Below are 24495 nucleotides of genomic sequence, written 5' to 3'. Positions count from 1 at the left end.
CGAGTTCGTCTTCCGCCCGCATCCCTCCTCCCGCAGCATATGCTCCGTCCCAGAACAGAGGCTCGCCATTATTTCTGGCCAATTTACCACCCGTATGGCCACCCTCGAGTCTGCCTCGGGTGCGCACAGCGTCCGAACGTGTCCGCTACCGCGCCGGGTCGGCCGCGTTGAGACAACGCCCTCTCCGAACCCCGGCTGCGCGCGCGGAGCCATCTGGAGCGCTGGCCCCAGTACCGGTGAGTAGGGTCGAGGACGTAGTGCGCGAGAAGCGTCTCTGGGGCATGCGGACCTCCGGGCGCGTCCCCGACGGTCGGCGTGCCTTGCCGTCCCGCCAAGGAGCAAATCGACGTCGGCGTAGTGATGGTCTCGACGCGTACGCAGACTGAGTGCCCGATGCCCGTCGCTCCACCGCACGTCTGCTTATTCGTTCTGCACCCGCGCGCTGACCGTTCCTAGTGGAGGAAGTTGGCTGTGGCGCAATTGGACGTCGGTACCGAAGTCAAGAGCACATCCGCAGCACCTCATTCGCAGCGGCCGCGCCCACGGCCTGCAGCGATGCGCGAAGCGTCTCGCAGTAATGGCGGTGGGCCTCGGGTGAGAGAACGGATATTCTGTGTTTCAGTGTGTGACCTACGACGGCCGGGGACGCACTTTACAGCATCACGACAGGGCCCGACGCTCGACTCGCTTAGTCTCGGTGGTACCACGCGGTGCGGCCTCGGGTGCACCATGCCCCACGGAGCGCATCGCGCCAGCATGACACCCCCGCACTCCCTGCACAAGGCGCCACCCGGTGCGCCCGTCTAGACGGGACCAGGTGCACCCCAGGGCGGCGGGGGGCAACCAGATGCCGACTGTCTTCCCCCAGTGATACATGCGTTCAGTAGACGCTTCCTGGAACCAACCGCATTCAGTGAATGAAGCCAGTTTTCCGCTAATCTCGAGATCTGGGTGTACCTGTATGGAAGCCCTCCAACACGGCTGAAAGTGCTCCCGCCTTTCGCAAGGTACTGCGGTGTCACTTCGGGTGGGTTCTCCCGCACGCCGTTTGGGGTGCACCGCCATGCGCGCCGCCTGGGTGGTTCCGGTGAGATCGCCACAAGAGCACTGTCAATTAGGCGTGGTCACGTACGAAAGCATCCGGCGCGTGCGGGGGATAATCAATGGATACAGTGTAAGCTCTAGATTGATACAAGGTGCTACTCGATACAGCTGTGGGATGGCCCTCTAATAATGGTAGCGATACAGGACGAGTATTAGGAAGGGCGTACGATATGGGAAAACCGGTCTCCGGGCTCTACACGCTTCAAGCGTGTGCCTTGTCTGCCGCACATATGCGCCGACGGAATTACATCCGGAACTGCTCGACGCTGAGCATGACGGTGGGGGTGCCCCTCAGCGTCACCGCCGGTCCGGTAAAGGGCTGGCAGAGCGCGGAACGCACAGCGTTCACGAGCCCGTCCGGGCCAGATACTACGCAACGCCCGTTAGCAATCCAGGACGACCAACGCGACGAGGAAGCGTTGCTCACCATCCACTGCAACCGCACCCGTAGAAGCAGTGATTTCTTCCTCCAGAATCTTCCGTACGTCAGGCCTGCCGGACCTGCGTGTGATGCCTCCGCGAGAGAGAGGGAGAGCAGCGTCGGCGCATGCGGTGAACGTCGGCGTGGACGCGCCCGAACCAAAGTAGTCTGTGTCCGTGTTCGTCGGAGTGCACGTCCCAGACCCCTGCGAGCCCGAGGACCCCTCGTCGGTCTTCTCGTCGCAACGAGCGTCTTCTTTTTCGACGCGGGATGAGGTCGGCGAGCGACAGTCGGAGCGGGCGAGCGTTGACAGAGCCAGCGCCTTCCCAAGGTCGCAGTCCTTCCCGAGCGTCGGAAGGTAGGCGGTCGCGCGATTACTGCCAGCGCCAGTGACAAATACCGCAACAGACACTGAGAGGGATTGGGGCGTGAGGGCGGTGATCTTCGCGAGATCGGCCAGAATCCACTGAGACTCGGCTAGATGCCCCAGGGCGTAAGGAACGTATACGACGAAAATATATCGGGGTGGAGACGTACCTTCGGTACGTACGGCCCAGACAAAGACCACGCGTTTGGTGCAAGCGTTCGACGCCAGGACGTCCCTGCGCAAATAGGATTAGCCGCCATAAAGCCACACTAACGTCTCCGACGTACCTGAAGAGCTGATGCATGCGGGCCATGGTATACGTGACACCGGTGCCTCCTAAACAACATTGAGAAATGACCTCCTCGGTGCAATATATCCGACGTACCTGCGATGAAGACGCACGTCGAAAACGGCCGGATGTCCTCCGGGTGGCCGTACGGTCCATCCACCAGCGCCGTCAGCTCGCAGTGTCCGGTTGGCATTGCAAGGTCCAAAAGAGTGCTCGTTTGGCCGCCCATCGCACGGATGATGAACACCATCTCGGCCTCTCCGCTAGCTTGGTCCTTGTCGTAGACGCTGAGGATGGTGAACGGGTGCGACTCGATCCCCAACTTGGGGAACGCGAGGAAAGCGTGCTGTCCAGCCTTCCAACCGCCGGGGATTTTACGCTTCAGCGTTACACGCAGACCCTTCGCCCTTATGCACTCGACAAGCGCCTTGGGCCTCGTGCAAGGGAGCAGCAGGTTGAAGAGGATGTAGCGACTAGCGCGTACCAGCCTGTCGAAACCCCATATCGCCCAAACCGCCCACATGTACATGTCAAACTTCACAGGGATGCAGTGAATGTGTACGGCAATCAGGAATACGCTGCCGCGAATGCGTCAGCACCAACAAATCGGGTAGTGCGAACGCAACTCACAGGATGAGAACGACGTGGCTTGAGTAGAATACTTCGTAATAACGACGGCGTATTTGCTTGATGCCGAATATTGTGGTGATGGTTTGCGCCACGGCACCTACTAGTCCTGCGACCTTCCAGCCTTCGTTGATGAATTGTGCAGGCCTACACGCATGCTAGGTCAGGAAATGCTTTGAGAGAGCGGGTTTGCATACTCACGACCGGAGATATCTAAAATAGTCGATGCGGGGTGAGCCGAAGGACTATCACGTGAGAAAACGAGTTTCACGTACACTCCAACCAGATGCAGCCATACGAGTACGAAGATGCATCTCGAGACCATGCGGTGAACTGGGACAAGCTACAAAGCAATTAGCGGATGTTTTGTTATGCTTTGAGAGCGGATAGCTACCCTTTCGTGTCCGATGCCCGTCAACCCTGCGAACGAGTAAGTAGCAATTTCGTAGACATCGTGCGAGTACTCACATGTAATGGGGTTGTTCTTCAATGCAAGTACGACTGCAAGAGGTAGCTGACCCGCAGCGAGCTTTCCAGAGTTCCCGCCCCAAGTCGCCGGCTCGAGGTTGACCCTAGGCAAGATGTTGTCTCCTATTCAAGTTACAAACAAATTAAACGGAAACATCGTTTGAGTAGAGGATGAGTACTCACTGGGTACAAAGGACCATGCCAAACATCCACCGACGTACACAATCGCCAACAGCAACTCCAGGAGCGTCATGTCGACGAAAGGAACCCGCATCCGGAAGCTGACTATGCGCAGCAGAGACAAGGCTGCCTGAGGAAGTCGCCGAAGAGCTACCCTCCCGGAGGGTCGAGCGGGCGTTGTAGAGCGTACATGGCGAGCGCGGTAGCGGAAGAATATCGACCAGACAATGTAGGATGCATTGACGAGGGTTGCCAGACCGAGTAGAGCCAGAATGCCGTACCAGACGTGCTCAACGTTTGCCTATAAGTACGCAAGCCGGGGGCCGAATGCTCAGCGCCAAGTGTCTTCATGAAGCCCAAGTATGAACGCACCTGCTTGTGCCTGACGGTCGTGGCAGCGCCACTGCTCTTGGCCGCGCTGGAAGAGCTTGCTGCGTTGATAATGGTGCTGGCGGAGGAGGCAATGGTAGAGGTAGCGAACGCGCTAGAGACCTGACCTTCAAGGGAGCTCATGATGGCGGGAGGGCGGGTGGCTGTATGCCCGCCGCGTCGGTATTGCCTGATGTAGCCATACGAGTGTGCAGCGGAATTTTTCTTGGTGCAAATAAATTGTAAGAGGATGAGAGACGAGACTGCGAGAGACCTGGACAGGGGGCGGGGTAGAAGGAGGAGTCGCAAACGCCGAACCCGCGCGCACGATCTCCGGCGGCAAACGAGTCCTTGGCGATCGGACTCGGAGAAAAGCCAGGAATGCGTTTATCTGATTAGATGCGGCCTGTTGCTGCGCACGATCATCGCGCCACTCCTCTCCTTATCGTTCCTGAGCCTCGCTAGATTATCTTATCTCTCTCGCACCAGACGTCATTCCTCTCGAGTCCGTGGACCGTCGCTGCGTCGCGACCGTGGTCGGAACCGGGAGGCTGGAGACCTTCCGTATTCCCAACAAGGTCATGTAGAGCCGACCACCAGGGCAGCGCCGAGCGACGCACTCCTCTGGTAGGTTCGGATCAAGCCGCCTTACTCCGACGGGAATTTTCGTGCTCCAGGGCTTGCTCCGAACCTACTCCTCTGGTGAGTCGTGCGCGCGAAGTACGAGTGATGTAAACTTGTCAGAATGCCTCATGCATACACATGGTGCATACGGGCGTCGAAGCTATGAAACCAGTGGACGTTATCACAAGGGTGTGGAGCTTCGCGTGCTACAAACGTACGTAAAATCCACTAGAGCTTCGGAATCTTGCGCGGATCCCGTTCGTCTCGGCACAGATCCACGAGCATGCCATTCATTGCATGTGCTCATACACATTCACGGAGAACATACGGATCTATCCAAGGATACTGCAAGATACCCAGAGGCAGAGTAAGCATGTCTTACCAGAGCTCACGTTGTTGACCACTTTTCAATGCGTAACGATGAGCCATGTGCGTAGCCCGGAAACGGCTCGGGGATACATCAAAAGCGGCCGTAACGACCTAAGGATAGAAACGAGACTAACCAGGTATCTTTGGGAAGCCAACGGGGTCTTCGCGATGGCGTGAATATTCCGCACGGTATGTCCTTGAGCAAGTACATGTTCTTTCCATGGCCAGTTCCAGCCATTTATGCGCGGAACGGCCGAACATCGTGGCTCGTACAAATCGCGCTGAGAAGTTGGAAAACGCATGGCGAGTGCATGCACATTAAAGTCTATGACTCGAGCCGAAACGGAATGAAATGCCCGCACGGCGTACCGTATGGTCGCTGCCAGTCTGAAACATTGCAGGACTCGGAGCGGTGGTGAGGAAGGGCGAGAGCGAACTATCTGATTAGATGCGGTACGGAAGTTAAGCGGGATCACATCTCGCCCGTCTCCAGAGGTTTTTAATCTTATCAGATTGTTTGCTGTGGCGGGCACCCCATCGTTCTCCCGTCGTCGGTCCTCCAGAGCTTTGGATGTGCGTATTGATCAGGGCACTCACCTGGTAGGCCGGGGCCATCGTAGGGACCGTAATATGTGGGGCATGGTTGCGTGCCTCATAGACAAAGATAGCCCGGGGTCAGTCTGGAAGAAAGCGCTCCTGCCAGCTGGTGGATGCATGGCACTAGCACATCGGAGCAACGGGGCGGTATAGGCACGACGGCACAAAAGAGAGGTAATAATAGCAACAGTAGGTCCTACAGGTAGTCGTCGTGTAAATGCAAGCAGCCAGGGTGCCTTTGCCGCATCCGAGTCCGCGGAACGTCGATGTGGTCGAGCGCCAACCTAGGACCGGGAGTTTGCGATGTTTGTGACGGGCGTTTACCGCCACCGGCTACGATCTAACCAAGGGTAGGCGCGCCCGATCGAGATCTCACGCACATAATTTCTGCCTCCATGTCCTCCTCCACCTCTGGCAGCTCCTCGGACTCGGAACGGGCCTCGTCCTCGTCCCCACCTCCTCCAAAACGGGCGCGCGTGTCTGATGATGCGGACAGCGATGACTCGGACAACGAGGAGAACTCAGACGGCTCAGGCGAGGAGTCCGACGCCGGCGAGACCAGCGACACTCCCGTGCTCTCGCATGCTGAAAAGCGCAGGCAGAAGAAGAAGGACGAGGCTAAGGCGGGCGGAGTCTCTGCGGAAGGCTCAGACAAGAAGAAGGTGAAGAACTCGGCCGACCTGCCTCCCTCGAAGGTGCCCAAACGGCAGAACTCGGTATGGATTGGCAACCTCGCGTTCAAGACCGACGCTGCGGCGCTCCGAAACTTCTTCGAGGGCGTAGGGGAGATCACGCGAATACATATGCCCATGAAGATGGTCACGGGCGGACCGCAGGATAGGCGTCCGAGGCAGGAGAACCGCGGGTTAGTCCTGCTGCACGGCTGTCTTTTATTTCTATCACCGCAGCGTACCAATATATCTTCTTTGCTCCTCAGTTTTGCGTATGTGGATTTTGCGACGCCCGACGCGAAAACGGTGGCGATCACGATGTCAGAAAACAACTTGGACGGACGGCGTCTGCTCATCAAGGACGGTATGTCGCCCCGGAAGTCTGTACATATCATGAAATACACATGTATCTTTGACTGCTCTCAGGCGATGACTTCAAGGGTCGACCCGCTCCTGTAGCAGCAGCCCCAGGCGCAGACGGTGCAGAGGCCGGCGCCCCCACAGTCGCAGGCATCTCAAAAACCGGGCAGAAGATCCTGCGCGTGCAAAAGCAGCCCCCGGGCCCCACGCTCTTCTTCGGCAACCTCGGGTTCGAGACGACGGACAAGTCTATCCGTGCACTTCTGGACTCGCACCGGCCTAAACCCACCGTCGAAGCCGCCGCGGAAGGCGACGCCGCTGACAAGTGGATCAGGAAGATTCGCATGGGCACGTTCGAAGACACCGGAAAGTGTAAAGGGTACGTCCTTATTTACGTTCGTCTCCGCTTCTCGATGCGCATTCAATGGCGCGACCGGGCGAGGTATGGTCCAGCGTACTGCGTCTCCCGTGGTTCTCGCCCGGCTACTCGCTGTTCTTCTCGACCTGTTTTCGCAGACACAGCCGCTGACGCTCCGCATTTCCATCAGCTGGGCATTCGTGGACTTCACGACCGCAGAGCACGCCACCGTTGCGCTCACGAACCCGCGCAATCACCAGCTCGACGGCCGCAAGCTCGTTGTCGAGTACGCCTCGCCCGAGGCCGTCCGTCGAGGTGGCGCCGGGCCGCGCCCGGAGAGAAAGGAGCAGTACACAGGGAAGCGCGCCCGCGCCGCCGCCGATGCCGCCGAGGGCGAGGACACCGGCTCGCCTGCGAAAAGGCAGCGCTTCGAGGATGCAGAGGAGGGGGGCGACCGCGGACGGAGAGGGGACGGCGCAGGGAGGGGCGGGAGGGGCGGCAGAGGGGGAAAGGGCCCGCGTCCACGGACGAGGCCCGGTGCTGCGCTTGCTTTGGCAAAACGCGAGGATGTCGCGATCGTTCCCAGCCAGGGGAAGAAGACTGTATTCTAGTTCCCGTGCCGTACATGCTACCTTGTGCGTTCCTGACCCGGCCCTTGTAATGCTGCTCGTGGGCGTTTTTGATTCATCGCGCAGCCCCCATACATACCACGGTCAAGTCCAGCACAGACCTGTCAGGTTCCTTCGCAAGTAAACCCTTGATAAGAGCGAGCACAAAAAATGACACGCAACGTCTATAGTTGAGATACAACAGTCTGGTACACGGTACAAATAGTGATGCCACAATTAAAGATGTTCACGCTCTATGGTCTCCAGCTTCACTTTCTTCACCTTCGCGAGACCTCGCTATCACGCTGTGAATCCAAGTTCATCGAGGCGGTAACGCCGCGTCTTGAGATGGAACTCCAAGGAGCACTGTCGCCCGAGTGTTTATAAGTTATTGAAAGCGGGCCAATTATGTCGGACGCACCAGCATATATCTCGACCACATCTTAGACAGCTCCGCATCGTCCGCCACGACCTTTCCCACGCGTAAGGTGGTGTTTGAGACTTCCTCAACCAGATTGCGGAGCACTTTGTCGGTGGGGACCTGCTCAGCCGCCGCGCGGAGGTGAATGTAGTTGTTGTCTTCCCCAGCGAGCTCTTCCTTGTAAAACGACAGACTACGGGCGTTGGATCAGTAGCTGAATGATTGCGCACAGGGATTGCTTACATGTCACTGATACGGAGCACTCTACAATCAGCATCCAAGGTACACACGGCAGGAAAACGACACGCACTTTACGCCGAGCGTCCAGGATTCTATGTCACTAAAACCAGAATAGCTCGCATTCAGCTACAGCGCGTCACCAAGCAATATAGGACTCACGGTAAAATTTGGATGTACGACTCGGGGGTTGCCCGCCAGGTGTTCGGGAACATGAAGCTCGTGAACGCGGGCCCGAAACTCGCCCGCTGACGCAGGTACGTGGGATAGCACGTCGCGAGCGGCTTGGCCCTCATCTCGTGCGTCGTGCACTCGATGTAGTTCGCCGAAATCGCGTCGAGCGTGCCCGAGATGATGCAGTCCGCGCCGAACTGCGGCCACAGGTCGTACGCCTGTCGGAGCAGGCCCGCTAGGCACTCGAACACCGCGTTGGGCTGCGGCTCCGACCGAGCGAAGCGCTGCGTGAACAGCTTGAGCGCGTCTGGGTCCTGCTCGCCGACGTCGTCCGCGTAGATTATACAGGCAGTATAGAGTCCAATGTAGCCCCTGTGCGCTGCGGGCGTGTGTCCATACATGGTCTCTACCACGCTGCAGCTTGCGTGGACCAACTTGCCGATGGCAGCCGGCGGGAGATCTGTGTCCCATTTGGCTACCTCCTCCGCAAGCTCGCGGCGAAGCGCGTGATCCGTTTCACTCTTGGGAGACCGGTATGCGCAGCGGTGGAGGAGATCACGGATAGTCTCTTGTATGACGAGTATCTTAGGGAGGCTCATGAGCAGAGGAAATAGATAAGATTGCGATGAATGGGTAAGCACCGGACAGCTGATGTTTTCCTCCGTTTTGTGTCTTCGAGGGATCACCGTAACCTAGTTAACACGAGGAACGGTCATGGCACGCAATGGATACTCACAACGCTAGGGGAGTTGAGAAGGTGGTGGTCGACGACACCATGACATCTAGGACCGCATCACTGGCTGGGCGCGATGAATTCACTAGTCCCATTGCCAATGCGAAGGAGGAGTGATAAAGTAGAGTGGGTGCGACTGTGCGGCTCGCTTGGGTTACGCTAGCGATACGAGCAAGCACCTGCCTTTATATCCCTCCGGACCCCTACCATCAATCTGGGGGTGCTGCTTGCTTGTAGGTAGAAAAAGGTGTCCGTCCAGCATCTCGGGCAGTTTGCAGCGTCGTGAGAATGGTGACTCGCTGCGATCCCTGCTGGAGGTGAACAATGTCGTTCTAGGACCAACACGCCGTAACTCGAGGGTCTTCTCTTCTGGCCGCAGGAGAAGTTACTCCCGGAGATCCTCAGGGGAGAAGATCCGGACCTCGGAGCAATGCATTTAATCATGTTCAAAGATTCACGAGCTTTCTGCAGATGATGCTTCCTTGTGAGATAAGAGATCAAGGTAACTCGAAGAGACTCGGTGTCGAGCCCAAGTACTACGCACCTTTGAAGACACCGTCGGCGCTGTAGCGGGTACCTTGAAGGAAAGCGAATGCGGCATACATTCATCTTGTCGCCCGCGCTTCAGAGAATGGCTTCAGCGCTGCTTCTGGTGAGGCAAAATCTCAACTCACAGACCTTCTCCCACAAGTCGACCGTGGGGTAAAACATGGTCTTCACTGCTGAGTAACGTGGGTGCCAATGGGCGCCATGAGAGACCGCCTCCAGCGTGTTCTGACGGCGAACACGGCGGGATGTCTGCACAGTTGATGCAAAGCATATGGTCCGCAACTTGCTGCACATTCCCCGACCGGAGCTGAATCGGAAGACACGCCTCTGGTGGGAGTCCGGCGACGAGTTCAGCATACCCGAACAAGTGCAACCCGCCGCACACGGTGCAGCTTCTTGCCTGGCTAGGATACGGCAGCCGGTCGTCCTGCATCTCCATCCCAAAGAATAGCCAATTGACTTGTCATTTTGCCGCTTGAACCGAGCTTCCCCTATGGAGACCCTCTCGTAACTCTGTCCGCAAGATAAGTCAATTTGGTGAGCGCCGTGTGTCGTGTCACCTTCTGATCGAACGCCGTGAGTACCTGCAGTGGCATTCAAGTTTAGGGCTCAAACTCACCGTGAGCATGAGGATCGCATGCGGCGCAGGCCATCATTCGAGTCTATGTCAGCGTACATCAGGAATGTAGTGTATGCTTACCTCAACGACGCTGCCAAAAGGACGGGGAGGAACAAAGGCATAGAAGCATGGAGATGCACGAAGGTCGTAACGAAGCTGCTACAGCGCGGTAAGTTCAGAAATCATCGCACAGGAATATGCTGTACTTACAAGGCGTAATTTAGTGGTAGATTTCAAGCGACCTCTGGGCAGTCGCCGTACCTGCAGATGCACAAGACGAGCGAATTGCAACGGGCTTTGATCGAGTTGTACTTTAGACTGGGCGCGAGGGAGAAGTTGTTGCTTGGTCTCGATGGCCGTGCCCAGATTCGGTGCACCGCTGAGGCTGACCGCACAGAGTTTCTCTTGCGCGGATGCAAATAGATCGCAGGTGTAGCGGATGTCAGCCTCCAGGCAGCCTCCTTGGGATAAGTACCACGCTCGAACGCGTCTCTTCGCCATTCGCGCTCTGTTCCCCCCTCCATCCCCCTCCCCTCCCCCACTACCCGCCATGAGTCACCACGCCGACAGGCAGGGGCCATCAAGCTGCGGCTCTCCCCTGGCGTCAGCGATGTTCCCAATTGCCGATGGGCAGGGCCGCTCCAAGCGTCGTCAGAGTACTGCAAGCAAGCGGTCAGAAGCTCCTTAAGAAAGTAGTGCGTATTGCGAAGGTGGGACGGTGAGTGTTTCTTTCCCCGAGGGAGGGACTTCGGTCCTGGCGCATACCTTTTCGTGGTCCTCGGGATAAGTACCTACCCGTGTCCGGCCTCTCTCGGGGTCGGCGCGCGGATGGGGAAACCGAAATGCGTTGTCTGTTTTTTTGTACACGGCGAGGCCGTCCTGGCCACTCCTCTTCATGTGTTTGTTGACGCTTCGGGCCATGTCGGCTCGTCGTTCTATCGTCGTATAAGCAGTTTACAGTACCCACGTCACAGATTATTGGACATTTGAGTCCGTTACTATTCGTGAAGTTGTGTTTCATAAGGACCAAGCTCACCGCGTTAGAGGGGAAGGGGATCGATGGGCTATGTGTCATAAGGTCGCTACCGTTGTTGAACGCTTCCTGGGTCATCATTTCTGGAGAGAGAAGCCTGCAAACGCATGCGTGCTGCTATCAGTGATAGAGCGGGACGTTCGAAGAAGAGAACCATAGGCAAAACACGCTGACTATCGTCAACGCAGCAGGATAGCATTGAATCACTCGCGAATTCTCACCTGTACATAGCCGTACCATCGGGCACAGAGCCAGCCATCGTCCGCCGCCCTGTTTCCAATAAAATTCCATTCCGATAAGTTACTGCCAAATTTTGATACATCCAGCACACTCCAAGCAAACCTGCTCGAGCCTCCCCTTCAAAGCCATGACACGCCTCGCAAAGCCTCACAGCTCGTCGTGGGCCTTCATGTCGACGGGGACGTCCTTGACGACGTTCCCGAACTCGTCGATCTCTTCGACCTCCCACGAGACCTTCCCGCGCCCGTCCGCGAACTCCTCCACCTCGGGCTCGTCCGCGTTCGGCGGCAGCTCCGGGTCGACGGGCGGCGCGGGCTTCACGGTCGTGTCCGTTGGCGCGGTCTCGGACACGCCGAGCGAGCGGCGCAGGATGCGGTCCACGCGCGTGAAGAAGCTGATTCCCCCGTCAGCGTCAGTCGATCTGGATGGGGGCAAGGGGAGGGGCACTCACTCGTTCGAGTCCGTGACGGCGAACCCGGAGCGCACGAGCGCGCCGTCGACGAGGACGGTCGCGACCTCCTTGAGCTCGTCCTCCGCCTCGGTGTCGCGCTCCTCCTCCGAGTCCTCGGCGGGGAGCTGCTCGATGCGCCGGAGGAGGCCCTCGATGAGCGGCGAGCGCGGGTTGATCTCGAGCACCTTCTGCTTCTTCGCGAAGTCCATCATGTGCTTATGGTTCGCCTGCGCGTGCGAGGAGCCTAGAGTGCACAGTTAGTCGGTCGGACTGCGTGACAGATTCTGAGGGTGGGACGTACTGATGAGCTTCTCGAGGTTGGCGGTGTAGCCGCTCTCGTCGGCGACGATTGCGCAGGAGCTGGTGACGAGGCGGTTCGAGATGACGACTGTGCTCGGGAGGTCAGCTATGGACGAATGTGAAGAGGGATGGCGCACTGACCATCACGGGCGGCGCCCTTCTCGCGGACCTCCTTGCGAAGCCATTCGATCAAAGGCTTGAACTTCTCAGTAAGCCGGACCTGCTCTTCCTTTTCTTCCTCAGGGCTCATTTCTGCGGACGTAATGATCAGTTTGCAGTCGGGATACTCTATCGAGACACGTACCCTCGTCACCGAACTTTAGGCCCGCTTTCGCAACATCCTGGAAGGGGATCTTCTTCCAGCGGCGGATGTTGGTAATGAAAACTTCATCGAGCGGGTCACCCAGGAGCAGGACCTCATAGCCACGCGCGTGGAGCTTCTCAATGAAGACACTGCCCGCGAGCTCAGAAGTGCTCTTGCCCATGTCCGCAAGGTAGAAGATCTGGTTCTGGCCCTGCTTCTTGTTCTCGAGGTACTGCACGAGCTATCAGCCTATGTCCCACACGTACACGCAAGACACTCCACGCACCTCGTCAAGCGATGTGCTGTTACGCTGGTTGGTCGCGAAGCGCACAAGTGTCGACAGCTTCTCGCGGTTCTTATGGTCCTCGACAGCGCCGAGCTTGAACACATTTCCGAACGTCTCCTGCACCTTCTCCCACTTCTCCGCGTCCTCGGTCTGCACACGCGAGAGCAGCTGCAGGAGGCGCTTGAGGATGATGCCCTTGAGCTGCTTGAGGAACGCGGTCGACTGCAGCGTCTCGCGCGAGACGTTCAGCGGCAGGTCCTCCGCGTCAACGACGACCTTCACCCAGTTCGCCCACTTCGGGAGCGCGTCCTCGCCGAGGTCGGACGTGATGAACACGCGCTTGACCATCAGTCGGATGTCCTTCGTGATGCTCTGCAGCGGGTTCTGCCAGTAGCTGTCGTCGAGGCGCGCCGGCACGTAGATGATCGAGCGGAAGGACACGCCCGAGCCCGAGTCGCCTGAGAAGTGGTACCACGCGAGCGGCTTCTGGTAGTCCTTGAACGTGACCTGGTAGAAGCTCTCGTACTCCTCGTCCGTCACCGTCTTCGGGTCGCGCATCCAGATCGGCGGCTGCGAGTTCAGCTGCAGCCACTCCTCGACGCTGACCGGCTTCATCTTGGGCTCGCGCTTCGCCGCGGGCTCCGCGTCCTCGCTGACGTCCTCGACGACGGCTTCGTCCTCGTCGACCTCCTTGGGGTCATCGGATGAAGCGGGGGCGGGCTTTTCGAGCTCGGATGCGGCGGCGGCGGCTTCGGCCTCTTCGTCGACGACCATCTCGGTGCGCGTGGTGTGCATGTAGATGGGGAACGTCGTCGAGAAGGAAGAGTGCTTGGCACTGCAATAGGGTGAGCGTCCGAGATACATCTGAACTGACTGAAAAGGCACCTACACCAGTTCCGAGATCGTGTGCGTGTCAGCGTACTCTAGCGCGTCGGGCTTGAGGTAGAGGGTGATCTCCGTGCCGCGCCCGAGAGTCTCGCCGCGAGGGTCGGGGTAGATCTCATACGAGTTCTCGTCGGCGCCGGAGCTAAAGATGTATTGCTGGGGCTTCGGGTTCTTCGAGGATTTGGCCGCGCGTGAGGTTACCTGTACGCGGTCCGCTACCAAGAAACTGCAGAAGGTCAGTGCCTGCCTGTACTTACGCGATACACAACATACCTGCTGTAGAAACCAAGACCGAAAGCGCCGATCAAATTGCCGTTGCTCGAGGTATCACTCTCGGCCCGCGAGAGGAACTCGGAGGTGCCAGACTTGGCGAGAGTACCCTAAAGAGACACACAAATTATTAAGACGAGGTGATGGAAGGGACATGCGCATGCGTACGAGGTTGTTCGCGAGCTCCTCCGGGGTCATACCAATGCCAGTGTCTGTATGCACCTAAGCACCAAGTACCTGTGCCCAGTAGATAGCACATACCCCTAATGATAATCTTCGCAGTGCCATCCGCCTCCTTCTCCGCCTTAATGGTAATGTTCATGCTCTCCGCGCCAGAGAGAACCTCCGGTTCGGTGAGGGACGTGAGTCGGAGCTTCTCGAGGGCATCGTTTGCGTTGGAGATCAGTTCACGGAGGAAGACATCTCTGCAGCGATGTTAACTTCCCCGCATATACCCAATGTATAGCGTGCCAGACGAACCTATGCGAATAGAGACTATCGAAACAAATACGTTAGTTAGCCTATGAGGTAAACGTGTAGCACGGTACACACCTGTTAATGACGATCTTCCGGAGACGGGCGACGTCACTCTAGTTTGACGGTCAGACTCGTGGTCGCTAGCGAGTGTGCATCCCGGACGTACCTGATACGCGTGCCTCTGCTTCGGTGCGTCCGAGTCGGCCTGCGCGAAGACGTAGAGCGAGAAGACGCTGAGCGTTACGAGGAGGGTATGGAGCAGCCGCATGGCTGGCAGATGGTAGGGGAGAACTCAGAGAGGTGTAGAGAGAGGGCCGTGCGACGTGTCCCGGGCGTTGGCGGTATAAGTACTGCGGACGGGCGAACCGCGGACGGAGACACAGAGCTTTCCAGCGTTCACTGACGTGTCAATGATCGCGATCACCATCGCACACCGCGAAACGCGATCACGGGATCCTATACACTTGTCTCGTGACGTCCCTTCGCGCCCGCGGAAGGCTCGTTAAGTGCACCCGTAGTGTCTTCAAGGGAGAACTGTTCCATCTGTGCTCGTAGGAGCTACCGTTGTGTATTACACGATCTCAAGCACACGACAAAACTCTTGGGCGATACGGACGTCTTGCTCTGGGCGGCTATGAGTAATGAGGATGCCCCACCGCGACACTGCATTGTGTTGATGCGTTAATTCGAAACTGTCCGGACGTCCGACAGTAGTGGAGTTGGCAGCTTGAGACCCGGGAACGGTCAGCTTGAGCGGACCGAACTCGATGAATGCTCAAATCTCAATAATGGGGTCACCGGCCACTGGCATCCCTTGAGGTTAGACGTAGCTGTGGTTGACTCACTTTGCGAGCTTCAGCAATATTGTATCACTGAAATTCTATCTACCGAGCAATGTTTTAAGAATGGACAGTAGTGCTGGCTCTTAAGAACGGGCCAACCAAGGCCAACATGACTTCAGGTGCAGCTCCCCCGCTGTGTACAGGATGCCACGTGGTATTTCCATTATGGACAGCTGTATAGGATCGCAAAGAAGCGCTGGGCAGCAGGGCAGGCGCGTTGTCCGCTTCGCTCAGCTCGACGACCTCTCCGACCGCTTCTCCGCCGCCTCCTCCACTCTTTCCGTCCACTCGTGGGGCGGAGGTTCTTTCAGGACATCACTCTGCAGCATGCCCGCATCATTCTCTCGTTTGCAGCTTGCTGCAGCCCTCATCGGTGAGCTGTCTCATTACGAGCTAACGTGCTTGCAGTCTCTGATCAAGGTCCCCCGCACGGTATATCAGAGTACGACAATGACCTGGAGGACCCCGAGAAACCAAAGAGGTCTGCTCAAGAGAGCGCCATATTCCTCCCCTTTCGCAACCGACCGCTCCGACCACCTGCTCCCGAGCGCAGGAGCACCGATTACCTCGGAGTCGCCCTCCCGAGCGAGACTGGTAGCATCGCTCCCCGTGACTCTCTAGCTTTTGACCGCAGATCGCGCGCCTCGATCGACGCCCTCCGCAATCCCTTTGCTCGCGAATCGACCTACGAGGGAGGACTCGATGACGACGAAGAGGAAGAACTGGAGGTAGACTTGGCGTCATGGGGCCTGGACGCTCTCGTGCCGAAGGATAAGCCCAAACACTCGCGCAAGAAGACAAAGTCGGATGCCCTACCCAACCCGTACGAGCAATCAGTTCCTGTGCGAGAGGTGGGCAAGCCGCATGCGCCGCATACGAGGGCCATGAGCGTGAACATGCTGAACGGCCTCGGCGACGGCGGGGCCTTCCTCGACTCGCACTCTATCACACCTCCACCGCTCGGCCCCCGCCGACACTCTATCGGCGACCCGCTCAATGTCCCCACATCCCATTCTGCGGACAACATGTTCCCGCCGCGCTCGCGCTCTCGCAGCCCATCTGCGCATGCGCTTATCGACAATCTACCACTGCATTCCCCCCTGCACTCCGTGCCGTTCCCATCAAGCGAGACAGTCCGCTCTCCGTCCCCGCAAGCGGACGGGGCGGAGCGGCCACGGGCACAGTCCTCGCTTAGCATGGGCTCGCGTGCACTCCTGAACGACGATCTCCGCTTCGACCCCAGGTCCGCCCGAGGGCGCACGCTCTCCAGCGGCTCCATGAGCAACATGCTCGTCGCCGAGCCTCAACAGGCGGACGAGGACAACCCGTTCGCCCTTCGTCCCCCGTCTCCCTCTCGTATGTCGCGCTTCGACCCGAAGGCGCAGCGCGCGCGCACGATCTCGCAGGGCACGCTTGCGACGCAGATGATGCTCGACGACCGCGACGCGCAGCTGGAGCGCGACGTGCGCCCGCCGCATGACCGCCGCTACTCGCGCATGGAGCTCATGCGGCCCAAGGTGCTCATCATGCCCAGCCCGCTGCAGTCTCAAAGCACGTCGTCCGCACAGCCTGGCGTGCGCGCGAAAGAGGGCTTTGAGCTCTCGACCGATGGACGTCCGCTGCCTCCGGGCGCACGGGCGGCGCGCCGTTCCTCCGTGACGCTCTCCGTGCTCGAGCCTGGGCTCAATGCCACCCCAGTCGCGTCGAACTCGTTTACGCCGAATCCGCGTAGCAGTCTCACACTCTCGCAGCTCGTGTTCCGGAATACGCTTATGGTTGACGGAGAGCGCGACGTCGCGTATGCCGATATCGAGGGCCACATCAAGCGCGCTACGGAGGACGGGGAGAAGGTCGAGCTTGAATCGGAGCCGGAGCCAGAGATCGCGCGCGAGGTGCCCATCGTGCAGGTCGAGGAGCCCGGTCAGAAAAGGCCTGTTGGCAAACTGTATGGGCGCAGCCTCATCGACGACCTCGAAGCGCGCAAGGCGGAGATGCGCGGAAAGCAACGGTGCGTCCATTCCTCAAGCTGACGTTGCGCGCTGTTTTGATATCTAACGCGCGTTCCAGTGTATTCCGGGGCGACGAACGGCCGTCGATGATGGCGCGCTCGAGCACCCTCATCAACCCCGACGAGCTGAAGCGCCCGACGTCGCAGCATCTCGCTAGCTTCAACTCGCAGCCGAATCTCACACGGCGGAACTCGGTGAACGCGAAGCCGTTGCTCGAGTTCGAGGAGGAGCTTCCTGGGGCCCCGCGTAAGTCTATGCTTCTCCCCGGGAGCCCTTCCGCCGGGGGGAACACCCGCTCTGTGTTTGGGGTGGACACGGTCTGGCAGCGCGAGCTCGCGAAGCTCAAGGTCATCGAGGAGCAGGAGCGGCGGGAAGAAGAGGCGCGCAAGCAGCGCGAGGCCGCGGAGGAGGCGAAGAACGCGAAGAAGAGGGGCAAGAAGAAGGGCAAGGGCAGGGATGGCGACGAGCCCTCCCCCGCGCTCACTGGTGCGGAGACGCTCTCGCCTGCGCTGAACGCGTCGCCTGGGGGTTCTGACGAGAAGCCCCCGACGCCGCCGCACGTCCTCCCGGAGATCCCGAAGACGGTCAGGCGGCGACCCCCACCCCCTGGAGAATTCGACGACGAGTCGGACGAGGAGAGCGACGACAGCGACGCTCCTGCCCCACCTCGCCGTGCACCGCAGACATCAGGCTGGCACTCGGACGAGGAGGAGGAAGGCCCCCGGCGGACGACGGGCACGGGTCCGCGTTATCCCCAGAGCGGACCCCCGCGCCTACCACAGGTTGTGCCGCAAGACGACGACAGCAGCGAAGAGGATGTCCCGCTAGTTGCGACGATTGGGCGGGCTGCGCAGCGACAAACGCGCCTCGGGTCCACCGCCGCGGACGACAGCTCAGACGAAGATAAGCCGCTAACAGCCCTGCTCGACAAGACGAGGCAGAAACTTCCGTCTCTGGGCGGTAGCCAGCTCTCACCGACTTCATTGCGCCCCGGGCCCGCTGACGATGACGAGGACGAGGACGACATGCCGCTCGGGCTGCGCGCCTCACGCATACCGCCCGGCTTCGGAGCAGGCGGGGACGACGACGACGACAAGCCGCTCGGGATGCACCCCGAGCAGCTCCGCAAGTCGCAGTTCTTCATGGCCGCGCAGCAGCAACAACAGCAGCAGATGCTCGCGCAGGCGCAGATGGCGCAGATGCAGCACGCGATGATGTACGCGACGCCGCCGTCGATGATGGGCTCGGGCTACTTTGGGCCGCCGATGCCGCCGCCGATGATGATGTACCCGCAGCTGCCGCCGACGCCGCCGCCGATACAGGACAAGCTCGGGCGCGTCGACAAGTGGCGGCACGACGTCGCGGTCGAGGGCGAGCGGTCATGAGCGCGGGCGCCCTCTCCCTCCACCCCTTCCTTCCGGATACCCTCTTTCGTTTCAGCATCGAGCATCGAGCATTGAGTACTCATCACGGACTTGGACTTTTTCTTGTCAATCTCTGGTGCTTCTGGATGGTAACCGGTATTCCTCGCTAAATTCGCTTTGGCCGGCTTTCGCAGTCCCGTCAGCTTAGTGTTAGCGCACTCACTCCCTAATTCTCCCCTCATTCGGACATCAGTCGTATGTCGCATACAAAATCTCTCTCGCTCGTCGTTGTCTGCCGCATGCATGTCCGTAGCACACATCATCTCATATCATATCCCGCAGCAAGGAAAGAATACAGTAACTTGTAGAATGTCCGGAGAATTATGCGTGTGCGACTACAAGGGGTGTCATGAAGAGACCTAGGCTCCGGTGGTATCTCTGGCGGAAGAGCAATGCGACTATGCAAGGTGGGGGTGGGATGATATGGGGGTGAAGGGGGAACCTAATCGGGCCAGGGAGGGTGGGGTTCGTACCTACAGGGACACAATGCAACCAATACGGGGTGCATAAGGCATAAATAGCTAACTACTGTACTTGGGGGGCGGTGGGGGAGACGGCAGCGATCCTAGTGCGCTGGCGTGTCCGGCGGATTCGGATTGAGAACGTACAAGCGGCGCTTCGGCACGGTCACGATCGACACGTCGCGGCGGCTAAGCTCGTCCTCGATGCGCCGCTGCCGCGTGTCCTCGTCCTCGTCGTCATCCTCGTCCACGTCTGGCGAGCCATGTCCGTGCGAGTGCGAGAGCGACATCGGGTAGTCCGCCTCCGCGTTCAGCGTCGCGCGGTACGGCGGCTGGTGGTGCTGGTACGGCCCGCGGTTCTCCGAGGGGAACGGCACCGCATCAGGCTCGGCCGTAGACATCGGGCGGGAGCCGCTCGGTGAACCGCCGCGGGGGACAGGGGAGAAGGCGACAGGCTCTGCACGCAGGCGGCTGAAGATGACGGAGAGGATGGACTGGCGCGGGTAGCCGTTCCATGCGAGCGTGATGAGGATGGTATAGTAGGCGACCACCCACGCGAGGAAGACGCCGAATGCGGGCTTGGGACCGCGCATCCATAGCGCGACCAGGGAGAGGACTGAGAGGGCAAGCAAGAGTGCATGGAAGAGCACGTGAATGAAGCCTTCGAACGGCGTTGGGAGAACGGGATGCTCGGCGGGGCTTTGGTGGCCCATCATGAGGCCGTTGGTGCTCGTGATCTCCATTGGCGTCGTGCCTGGCGTCCACTGCTCCTGGCCTCTGCGGTCCATAGGGCTGAGATTGTATCCAAGATCGCCCTGGAAGTGTCGTTTAAGCTACGGCAAAAGAAGTCACTGCGGGAAGTGGACGCACCATGCCACTCGCACTACGCCTGGTGTCAAGCCAACTCATGTCGCTGAGATTGCGCGGCGTATGCGTAGGACGCGGGTCGGAGAAAGCGGCAAGGCTGTTTCCGCTTGCGCGGCGCTGGCGGGTGGGCCTGTTTGTAACTTCGAAGGATCGCGATGATGGCGTATGCGTATGATCTTCAGAAGTCGTCTCGTGCGATCGCCGACCCGTTATGCCGGCCCAGGTACCTATGCCCGCCCACGACCGAACTCGCTTCCGCGTCTCGCCATTACGTGTGTCGTGCGACAGCGGCTCCGAGCGCTGCGATGGACTTGCCGCGCGGCCGTTCATACTGAACTTCTCCAGTGTTGAATCCGCCCGCTGTCGATCTGCTAGTAGTTCCGCGTCGTTCGGGCCATCGCGGCGTCTAATAACCAGTGCAACAACGTACAGAAGTGGCACCAGGACATACATGCCAGCGAACAGAGCTAGGCCAGCTTTGGAATGTGAGGTCTGTAGATCGACGGAGGATAGGGAGCGTTTGAGCACGGTTGTGTTGGTGGATGTGATGGAGGTGAATGCAGTTGCCAACCCAGCTATGCCGAGACCGTACGCTGCGATGAACATGATAACTGCGAAGAGCTGGAGCACCACGTTACGTTCTGCCTTGAACGATGCCTCAACAGTAGGGGAGGACGAGCGGTAGAGAACAAAGGCAGGGAAGAGCAGCGCGACAGAGACAGCCGCACTAGCCTTGTGGATAGTCGAGGTGTCGTACACGATGGTGTTTGAGGATGATGCAGGGGATGTTTGGCCCGGCGACCCCGACCCCGATTGCTGTCCTGAACCTGACGTGCTGGATGGCCCTGAAGATGACGTCTTGGATGGGGTCCCGATGGATGTAGCGCATTGCGTTAGGTATTGGAGGGTAACGCCTTGTCCGTCGGCGCTAACACCGGTACTCAGTGTTCCACTGCCGAAACCCGACCATTTCTGGTTCGAGCCCGTTAGCGTGTCATTGTAGGCTCTCAGAATCCAGATGTCCGAAAGATAGTTCCCGGACGCATCGCGACCACCAAAGACGACCGTGTCGTAAGCAGCTATGCCGGAACCTCCTACCAACGGCCCTTTCCATGACAGAGCGGCAGCTCCTTGACGCGGTGTAGGATACGATGGCGTGCCGTCCGAACCTGGATCACCGGCAGGAAGTACTCTTGCCCAGGCAGCTAGTTTACGTCAAGTCAGAATTGCAGCGAACGCGTGTTGCAAATTCGACGACAAACCTGTTCCGACATCTAGTACAGCCTGCCAAGTCCTTTAGATGCATTATAAGACAATCACGCGGGGGCAGTACTTACAACTTCACCTCGCTGCAACCCACCGCCGTCATCCCATTGTGAGCTGCTAAACGTTCCGAACAGTACGAAGGCCTGTGTCTTGAAGCTTTGGGATGCTTGACACATATTTGGGACCACAGCTGGATCAATGCGAGGCGCTATGCATGAGCCCGCGCTCAGCACGTTGCCGGTGGGCGTGTCGATGATTTGCGCATCTTGTAGTGCGCAAGAAGAATCCAAGATAGAAGCCGCAGAGGTTCCAGGTGAACAGCCGCCGACAGCAACTACCTTCTGACCAACAACCGTCCCACCCAAGGACACTCGCGCGTTGATGTTAGTAGAGACGTCGACGCGAGACCAACTCGCAGTTACGCTCTTGGGCAAGTTGGAGGAGAGGGTTCCGGAAACTTCCAGTTGCCACACCTCGGATAGAGGATAGGCCGTCTTCCCGTCGAAGCCACCGGCCATGTAGATCGTGTTGTTCGGAGTGGTCGTTACGGGATCGGTGGTGAACACGGTGCGGGTGTCGATGCCACCAACGGCACCCCATCGCGCGGACGGTCCACCGGGTGATACACTGACCTGCGCCCAGAACTGGCTGGTGTAGTCGAATTCCTATGGGAAATGTGAGCTCCACTGGGGTGAGTTGGGCCGGTAACACTTACCCAGATATCAGATACGGGATTGCCATTTGACCCTTCTCCGTCAATGACGACATGACCATGGCGACTACCCGAGGTGAGACGCGTCAAATGAACCTAAACAGTATACTTACTAACTGGCAGCGGAATCATCGCCGCCTATTGCAGCGGTCCTAATGGATGGTGAATTGGTCAGACCAGAGGGCATCGTAGCAGTTGTCCACAGGAGATTGTGGAGGTCGATACTTTGAACAGTGTGGCCTGAGCCTAAATTCAGAAAGAGGAAAAGGAGGACAGGCGCACATATAGGTTTGTGCGGTAGGGAAGCCTTGCTGCGACTCTCCGCCGAAGATCATGAGGACTCCGTTCGTATCGTCGTAGCCGATCGTCGCGTCTTTGAGAGGCGGGGCGGCAGGTCCACTGAGGAGCTTAGAGAGGTTGATCCACTGGAGTGGCGGGACGGGCATGGTAGAGGAGATGGCCTGGGCATGAACGGAGACAAGAGACGAGACGAACGAGAACACGAGACCGAGGACAACATGGCGAGAGCGAGAGGACGACGAGGGAGACATTGTGGACCAGAGAGGGGTGGTGAGGGGCGCGATGAGCCCACGCTCAGGGCGAGCAGACGGGGGAGGAGGACAAAGCCAGCGGATCGATGTGGTTGTTCGCCAGACGCGTTCTCCGCCCAAGGGCCAGGAGGTCCCCGCACAGGCGAACCGTCCCGCCCCGGGCGCCTCTCTGCCTCGCCTCTTCGGAACGGTCTCCTGCGGCCGCCCACGGCCAATCCAGCCTTGTCCTCCTCTCATCATCCCCCACAGCCTCCTATGTATCATATTCCACCGCCAAGCAACGATCTCTGAGACTGCATTCCCCGCCGCTGTCTACTCGAATTCATGCACGAATTTTGGTCCGCTCGCTCAAGGGCAGCCCTCTGTTCGGCGAGCTTCTCGAATCCGCTGCCGCCCGTTCGCAGGCCGGACTGCGGATGCCGTTCTCAGCAGGCGGCAGCAGTTCCAGAGGTATTGCTCATGTCTGATGGCTCACAACAAATCTAGGCCACAAAAACTCCGCCCCAGCTCGGATCGTATCATCCTGCATGTCCGTACGGGCACCGAGTCCGCCCTTCGACGATCTCTGCGGCTCAGAGCAGACTCTCGGTCCAAAGTTCACTGTGCCCCAGCAGCATTGTGGCGGTCGCAGTTACCCAACTTAGACTAACAACTCGGACGGACTTGAGGCCCTATTTATATCGGTGAGCCACGTCGTACGTCTTCTAAGTTCCCAGCCATTGATCTTGCTCCACACATGTTCAGGTAGCAACCTGATAAGGTGCGAAGACGTGCGACCTAGCGTCCGCACGGTATTATAAAGTATCAGATGTCGTCGCCGTCGGTGGTGGCGGCAGCTTCACCGCGTGAACTCCTCTCACAGTATTTTCTTCTAGTGCGAGCAACATTATTCGGGGGGCCATCTAGAGCACGGTCCCAAATAAGCGCGTGTATCTTTCGGGCGTAATATGTTCTTCATCTCGAGACCTGTGATCAGGCGGCAAGTTGGGCGGTCACTGGGGCAAGGCCGTCAGCAATATTTCACCGTCCTATTTCTCCATATGGCGTTACGGATATTGCCTCTACTGATTCTAAACATAGATATCTTGTTGCGCGCGCATTCGCACCCAACGCTATGTTCTTCTTGGCGCGTTGCATCGGTGAGGCTACCACATCCTGTGTCTGGCAGATGGCGCCGCCGGCACGGCGATTCATGAAGGCCTGCCGCGCGTAGCATCGGACGTAAAGTCCCGCCCCTCAAGGTCACTAGAACCATGTTGAGTCGCTAGATGTTGTAGACAACTAGACTCCCATCGCAGTTGCTACCGCTCTCTCAGCTCCCCGAGCCTGTTCTACGGCCAGCGGTGACACACTAGCCGTGATCATCACATCGAGCGGTCACCCTCCCTACTATCCCTTCTGTAGTACCAAGATGAAGCTGGTGGCAAGCAAGGGGATGGTGCTCTTCTGCAGGGTAACCCAGTGCGTTACGAATCCAAGAGAAGATTGTGTAGGCCTCAACCAACGTAATGTAATTCTCCAGGATCTGCATAGCAGATCTTGCATGTCGCCACAATGCGAGCGCGTAGATCCCCTGCCAGATCCCCACGTGGCACGAGGTAGCGCCCATTTCGGCTACCATCCTTCACTGTTCGCACCTTCTTGTGCCCTACTACGGCCCCAGCCTCTTCCTGCCAGCAGCTTGAACGGTCGAATCCCTGCGCCTGCCCTCGGCCCTCCAACGGGGCTGAAAAATGGACGGTAAATTCCCGTAGTGATCATAACTATCGCGTTGTCCTGACCCGCATGCTGATGCGTTTCAGACCGATCTGACCAGTAACGCAGCTGCCGACCACCTCTCCAGCTCGAGTCCACCCAATTGGTGCCTCGAGGCGTCCAAATAGACTCTTAGAAGGCGAATTCCGGTGCGTTTGAATCTCTCCATACCGCAGTCGCGATATGATACATCTGATACCGCTGGTTTGCTGGTTGT

At 58.6% G+C, this 24495-nt stretch overlaps 6 protein-coding genes across 6 annotated transcripts; 2 read left to right on the top strand and 4 right to left on the bottom strand.

Annotated features, from left to right (window-relative positions):
• Positions 1 to 1186: 1186 nt before the first annotated feature.
• Positions 1187 to 4103, bottom strand: TRAVEDRAFT_26962 (uncharacterized protein). The gene is made up of 12 exons (XM_008036587.1): positions 3829 to 4103; positions 3460 to 3757; positions 3277 to 3399; positions 3203 to 3228; positions 3084 to 3151; positions 3010 to 3021; positions 2812 to 2955; positions 2278 to 2759; positions 2180 to 2228; positions 2063 to 2127; positions 1532 to 2002; positions 1187 to 1473 (listed from the first exon to the last, which is right to left on the bottom strand). The coding sequence occupies exons 1-12, from the start codon at positions 3967 to 3969 to the stop codon at positions 1349 to 1351; spliced, it is 2004 nt and encodes a 667-aa protein (XP_008034778.1). The 5' UTR covers positions 3970 to 4103; the 3' UTR covers positions 1187 to 1348.
• Positions 4104 to 5798: 1695 nt separating this feature from the next.
• Positions 5799 to 7415, top strand: TRAVEDRAFT_162400 (uncharacterized protein; the record flags this gene model as incomplete). The annotated part of the gene is made up of 4 exons (XM_008037150.1): positions 5799 to 6280; positions 6353 to 6450; positions 6513 to 6825; positions 6995 to 7415. Exons 1-4 carry the CDS (start codon positions 5811 to 5813, stop codon positions 7413 to 7415), a joined length of 1302 nt encoding a protein of 433 aa, XP_008035341.1. The 5' UTR covers positions 5799 to 5810.
• A 297-nt stretch (positions 7416 to 7712) lies between these two features.
• TRAVEDRAFT_44143 (terpenoid synthase) lies at positions 7713 to 8843 on the bottom strand (the record flags this gene model as incomplete). Its single annotated transcript, XM_008036800.1, has 5 exons — positions 7713 to 7778; positions 7834 to 8026; positions 8077 to 8082; positions 8144 to 8173; positions 8233 to 8843. 5 exons carry the CDS (start codon positions 8841 to 8843, stop codon positions 7713 to 7715), a joined length of 906 nt encoding a protein of 301 aa, XP_008034991.1.
• A 2604-nt stretch (positions 8844 to 11447) lies between these two features.
• Positions 11448 to 14751, bottom strand: TRAVEDRAFT_142973 (heat shock protein Hsp90). The gene is made up of 13 exons (XM_008037149.1): positions 14558 to 14751; positions 14467 to 14504; positions 14395 to 14409; positions 14176 to 14339; positions 14083 to 14126; positions 13918 to 14024; positions 13649 to 13870; positions 12760 to 13594; positions 12474 to 12705; positions 12311 to 12421; positions 12171 to 12257; positions 11870 to 12113; positions 11448 to 11812 (listed from the first exon to the last, which is right to left on the bottom strand). Exons 1-13 carry the CDS (start codon positions 14657 to 14659, stop codon positions 11566 to 11568), a joined length of 2448 nt encoding a protein of 815 aa, XP_008035340.1. The 5' UTR covers positions 14660 to 14751; the 3' UTR covers positions 11448 to 11565.
• Positions 14752 to 15492: 741 nt separating this feature from the next.
• Positions 15493 to 18952, top strand: TRAVEDRAFT_142971 (uncharacterized protein). The gene is made up of 3 exons (XM_008037148.1): positions 15493 to 15606; positions 15675 to 17241; positions 17301 to 18952. Exons 1-3 carry the CDS (start codon positions 15561 to 15563, stop codon positions 18625 to 18627), a joined length of 2940 nt encoding a protein of 979 aa, XP_008035339.1. The 5' UTR covers positions 15493 to 15560; the 3' UTR covers positions 18628 to 18952.
• Positions 18953 to 19231: 279 nt separating this feature from the next.
• TRAVEDRAFT_118084 (uncharacterized protein) lies at positions 19232 to 22523 on the bottom strand (the record flags this gene model as incomplete). Its single annotated transcript, XM_008037147.1, has 7 exons — positions 19232 to 19513; positions 19565 to 19942; positions 19998 to 21199; positions 21328 to 21925; positions 21976 to 22039; positions 22086 to 22196; positions 22255 to 22523. The coding sequence occupies 7 exons, from the start codon at positions 22521 to 22523 to the stop codon at positions 19232 to 19234; spliced, it is 2904 nt and encodes a 967-aa protein (XP_008035338.1).
• Between the last annotated feature and the right edge of the window lie 1972 nt (positions 22524 to 24495).

This window comes from Trametes versicolor (genome assembly GCF_000271585.1).
Source record: "Trametes versicolor FP-101664 SS1 unplaced genomic scaffold TRAVEscaffold_3, whole genome shotgun sequence".
NCBI classification, from domain to species: Eukaryota; Fungi; Basidiomycota; class Agaricomycetes; order Polyporales; family Polyporaceae; genus Trametes; species Trametes versicolor.
The sequence above is the reverse complement of the archived record's forward strand: the minus strand, read 5'-3'. Positions and strand labels throughout refer to the sequence as shown.

Bases quoted from the DNA above. Each gene is read 5' to 3' on its own strand.
- TRAVEDRAFT_26962 (XM_008036587.1), bottom strand. From the start codon at position 3,969: ATGAGCTCCCTTGAAGGTCAGGTCTCTAGCGCGTTCGCTACCTCTACC. The intron at 3,400-3,459 runs GTGAGTACTCAT...TAACTTGAATAG, and splicing joins GGCATGGTCCTTTGTACCCA to GAGACAACATCTTGCCTAGG. The intron at 2,229-2,277 runs GTACGTCGGATA...AATGTTGTTTAG, and splicing joins GACGTGCGTCTTCATCGCAG to GAGGCACCGGTGTCACGTAT.
- TRAVEDRAFT_142973 (XM_008037149.1), bottom strand. From the start codon at position 14,659: ATGCGGCTGCTCCATACCCTCCTCGTAACGCTCAGCGTCTTCTCGCTC. The intron at 14,127-14,175 runs GTATGTGCTATC...AGGTGCATACAG, and splicing joins TGCGAAGATTATCATTAGGG to ACACTGGCATTGGTATGACC. The intron at 13,595-13,648 runs GTAGGTGCCTTT...ACCCTATTGCAG, and splicing joins CACACGATCTCGGAACTGGT to TGCCAAGCACTCTTCCTTCT.
- TRAVEDRAFT_142971 (XM_008037148.1), top strand. From the start codon at position 15,561: ATGCCCGCATCATTCTCTCGTTTGCAGCTTGCTGCAGCCCTCATCG. The intron at 15,607-15,674 runs GTGAGCTGTCTC...ACGGTATATCAG, and splicing joins GCTTGCTGCAGCCCTCATCG to AGTACGACAATGACCTGGAG. The intron at 17,242-17,300 runs GTGCGTCCATTC...CGCGCGTTCCAG, and splicing joins GAGATGCGCGGAAAGCAACG to TGTATTCCGGGGCGACGAAC.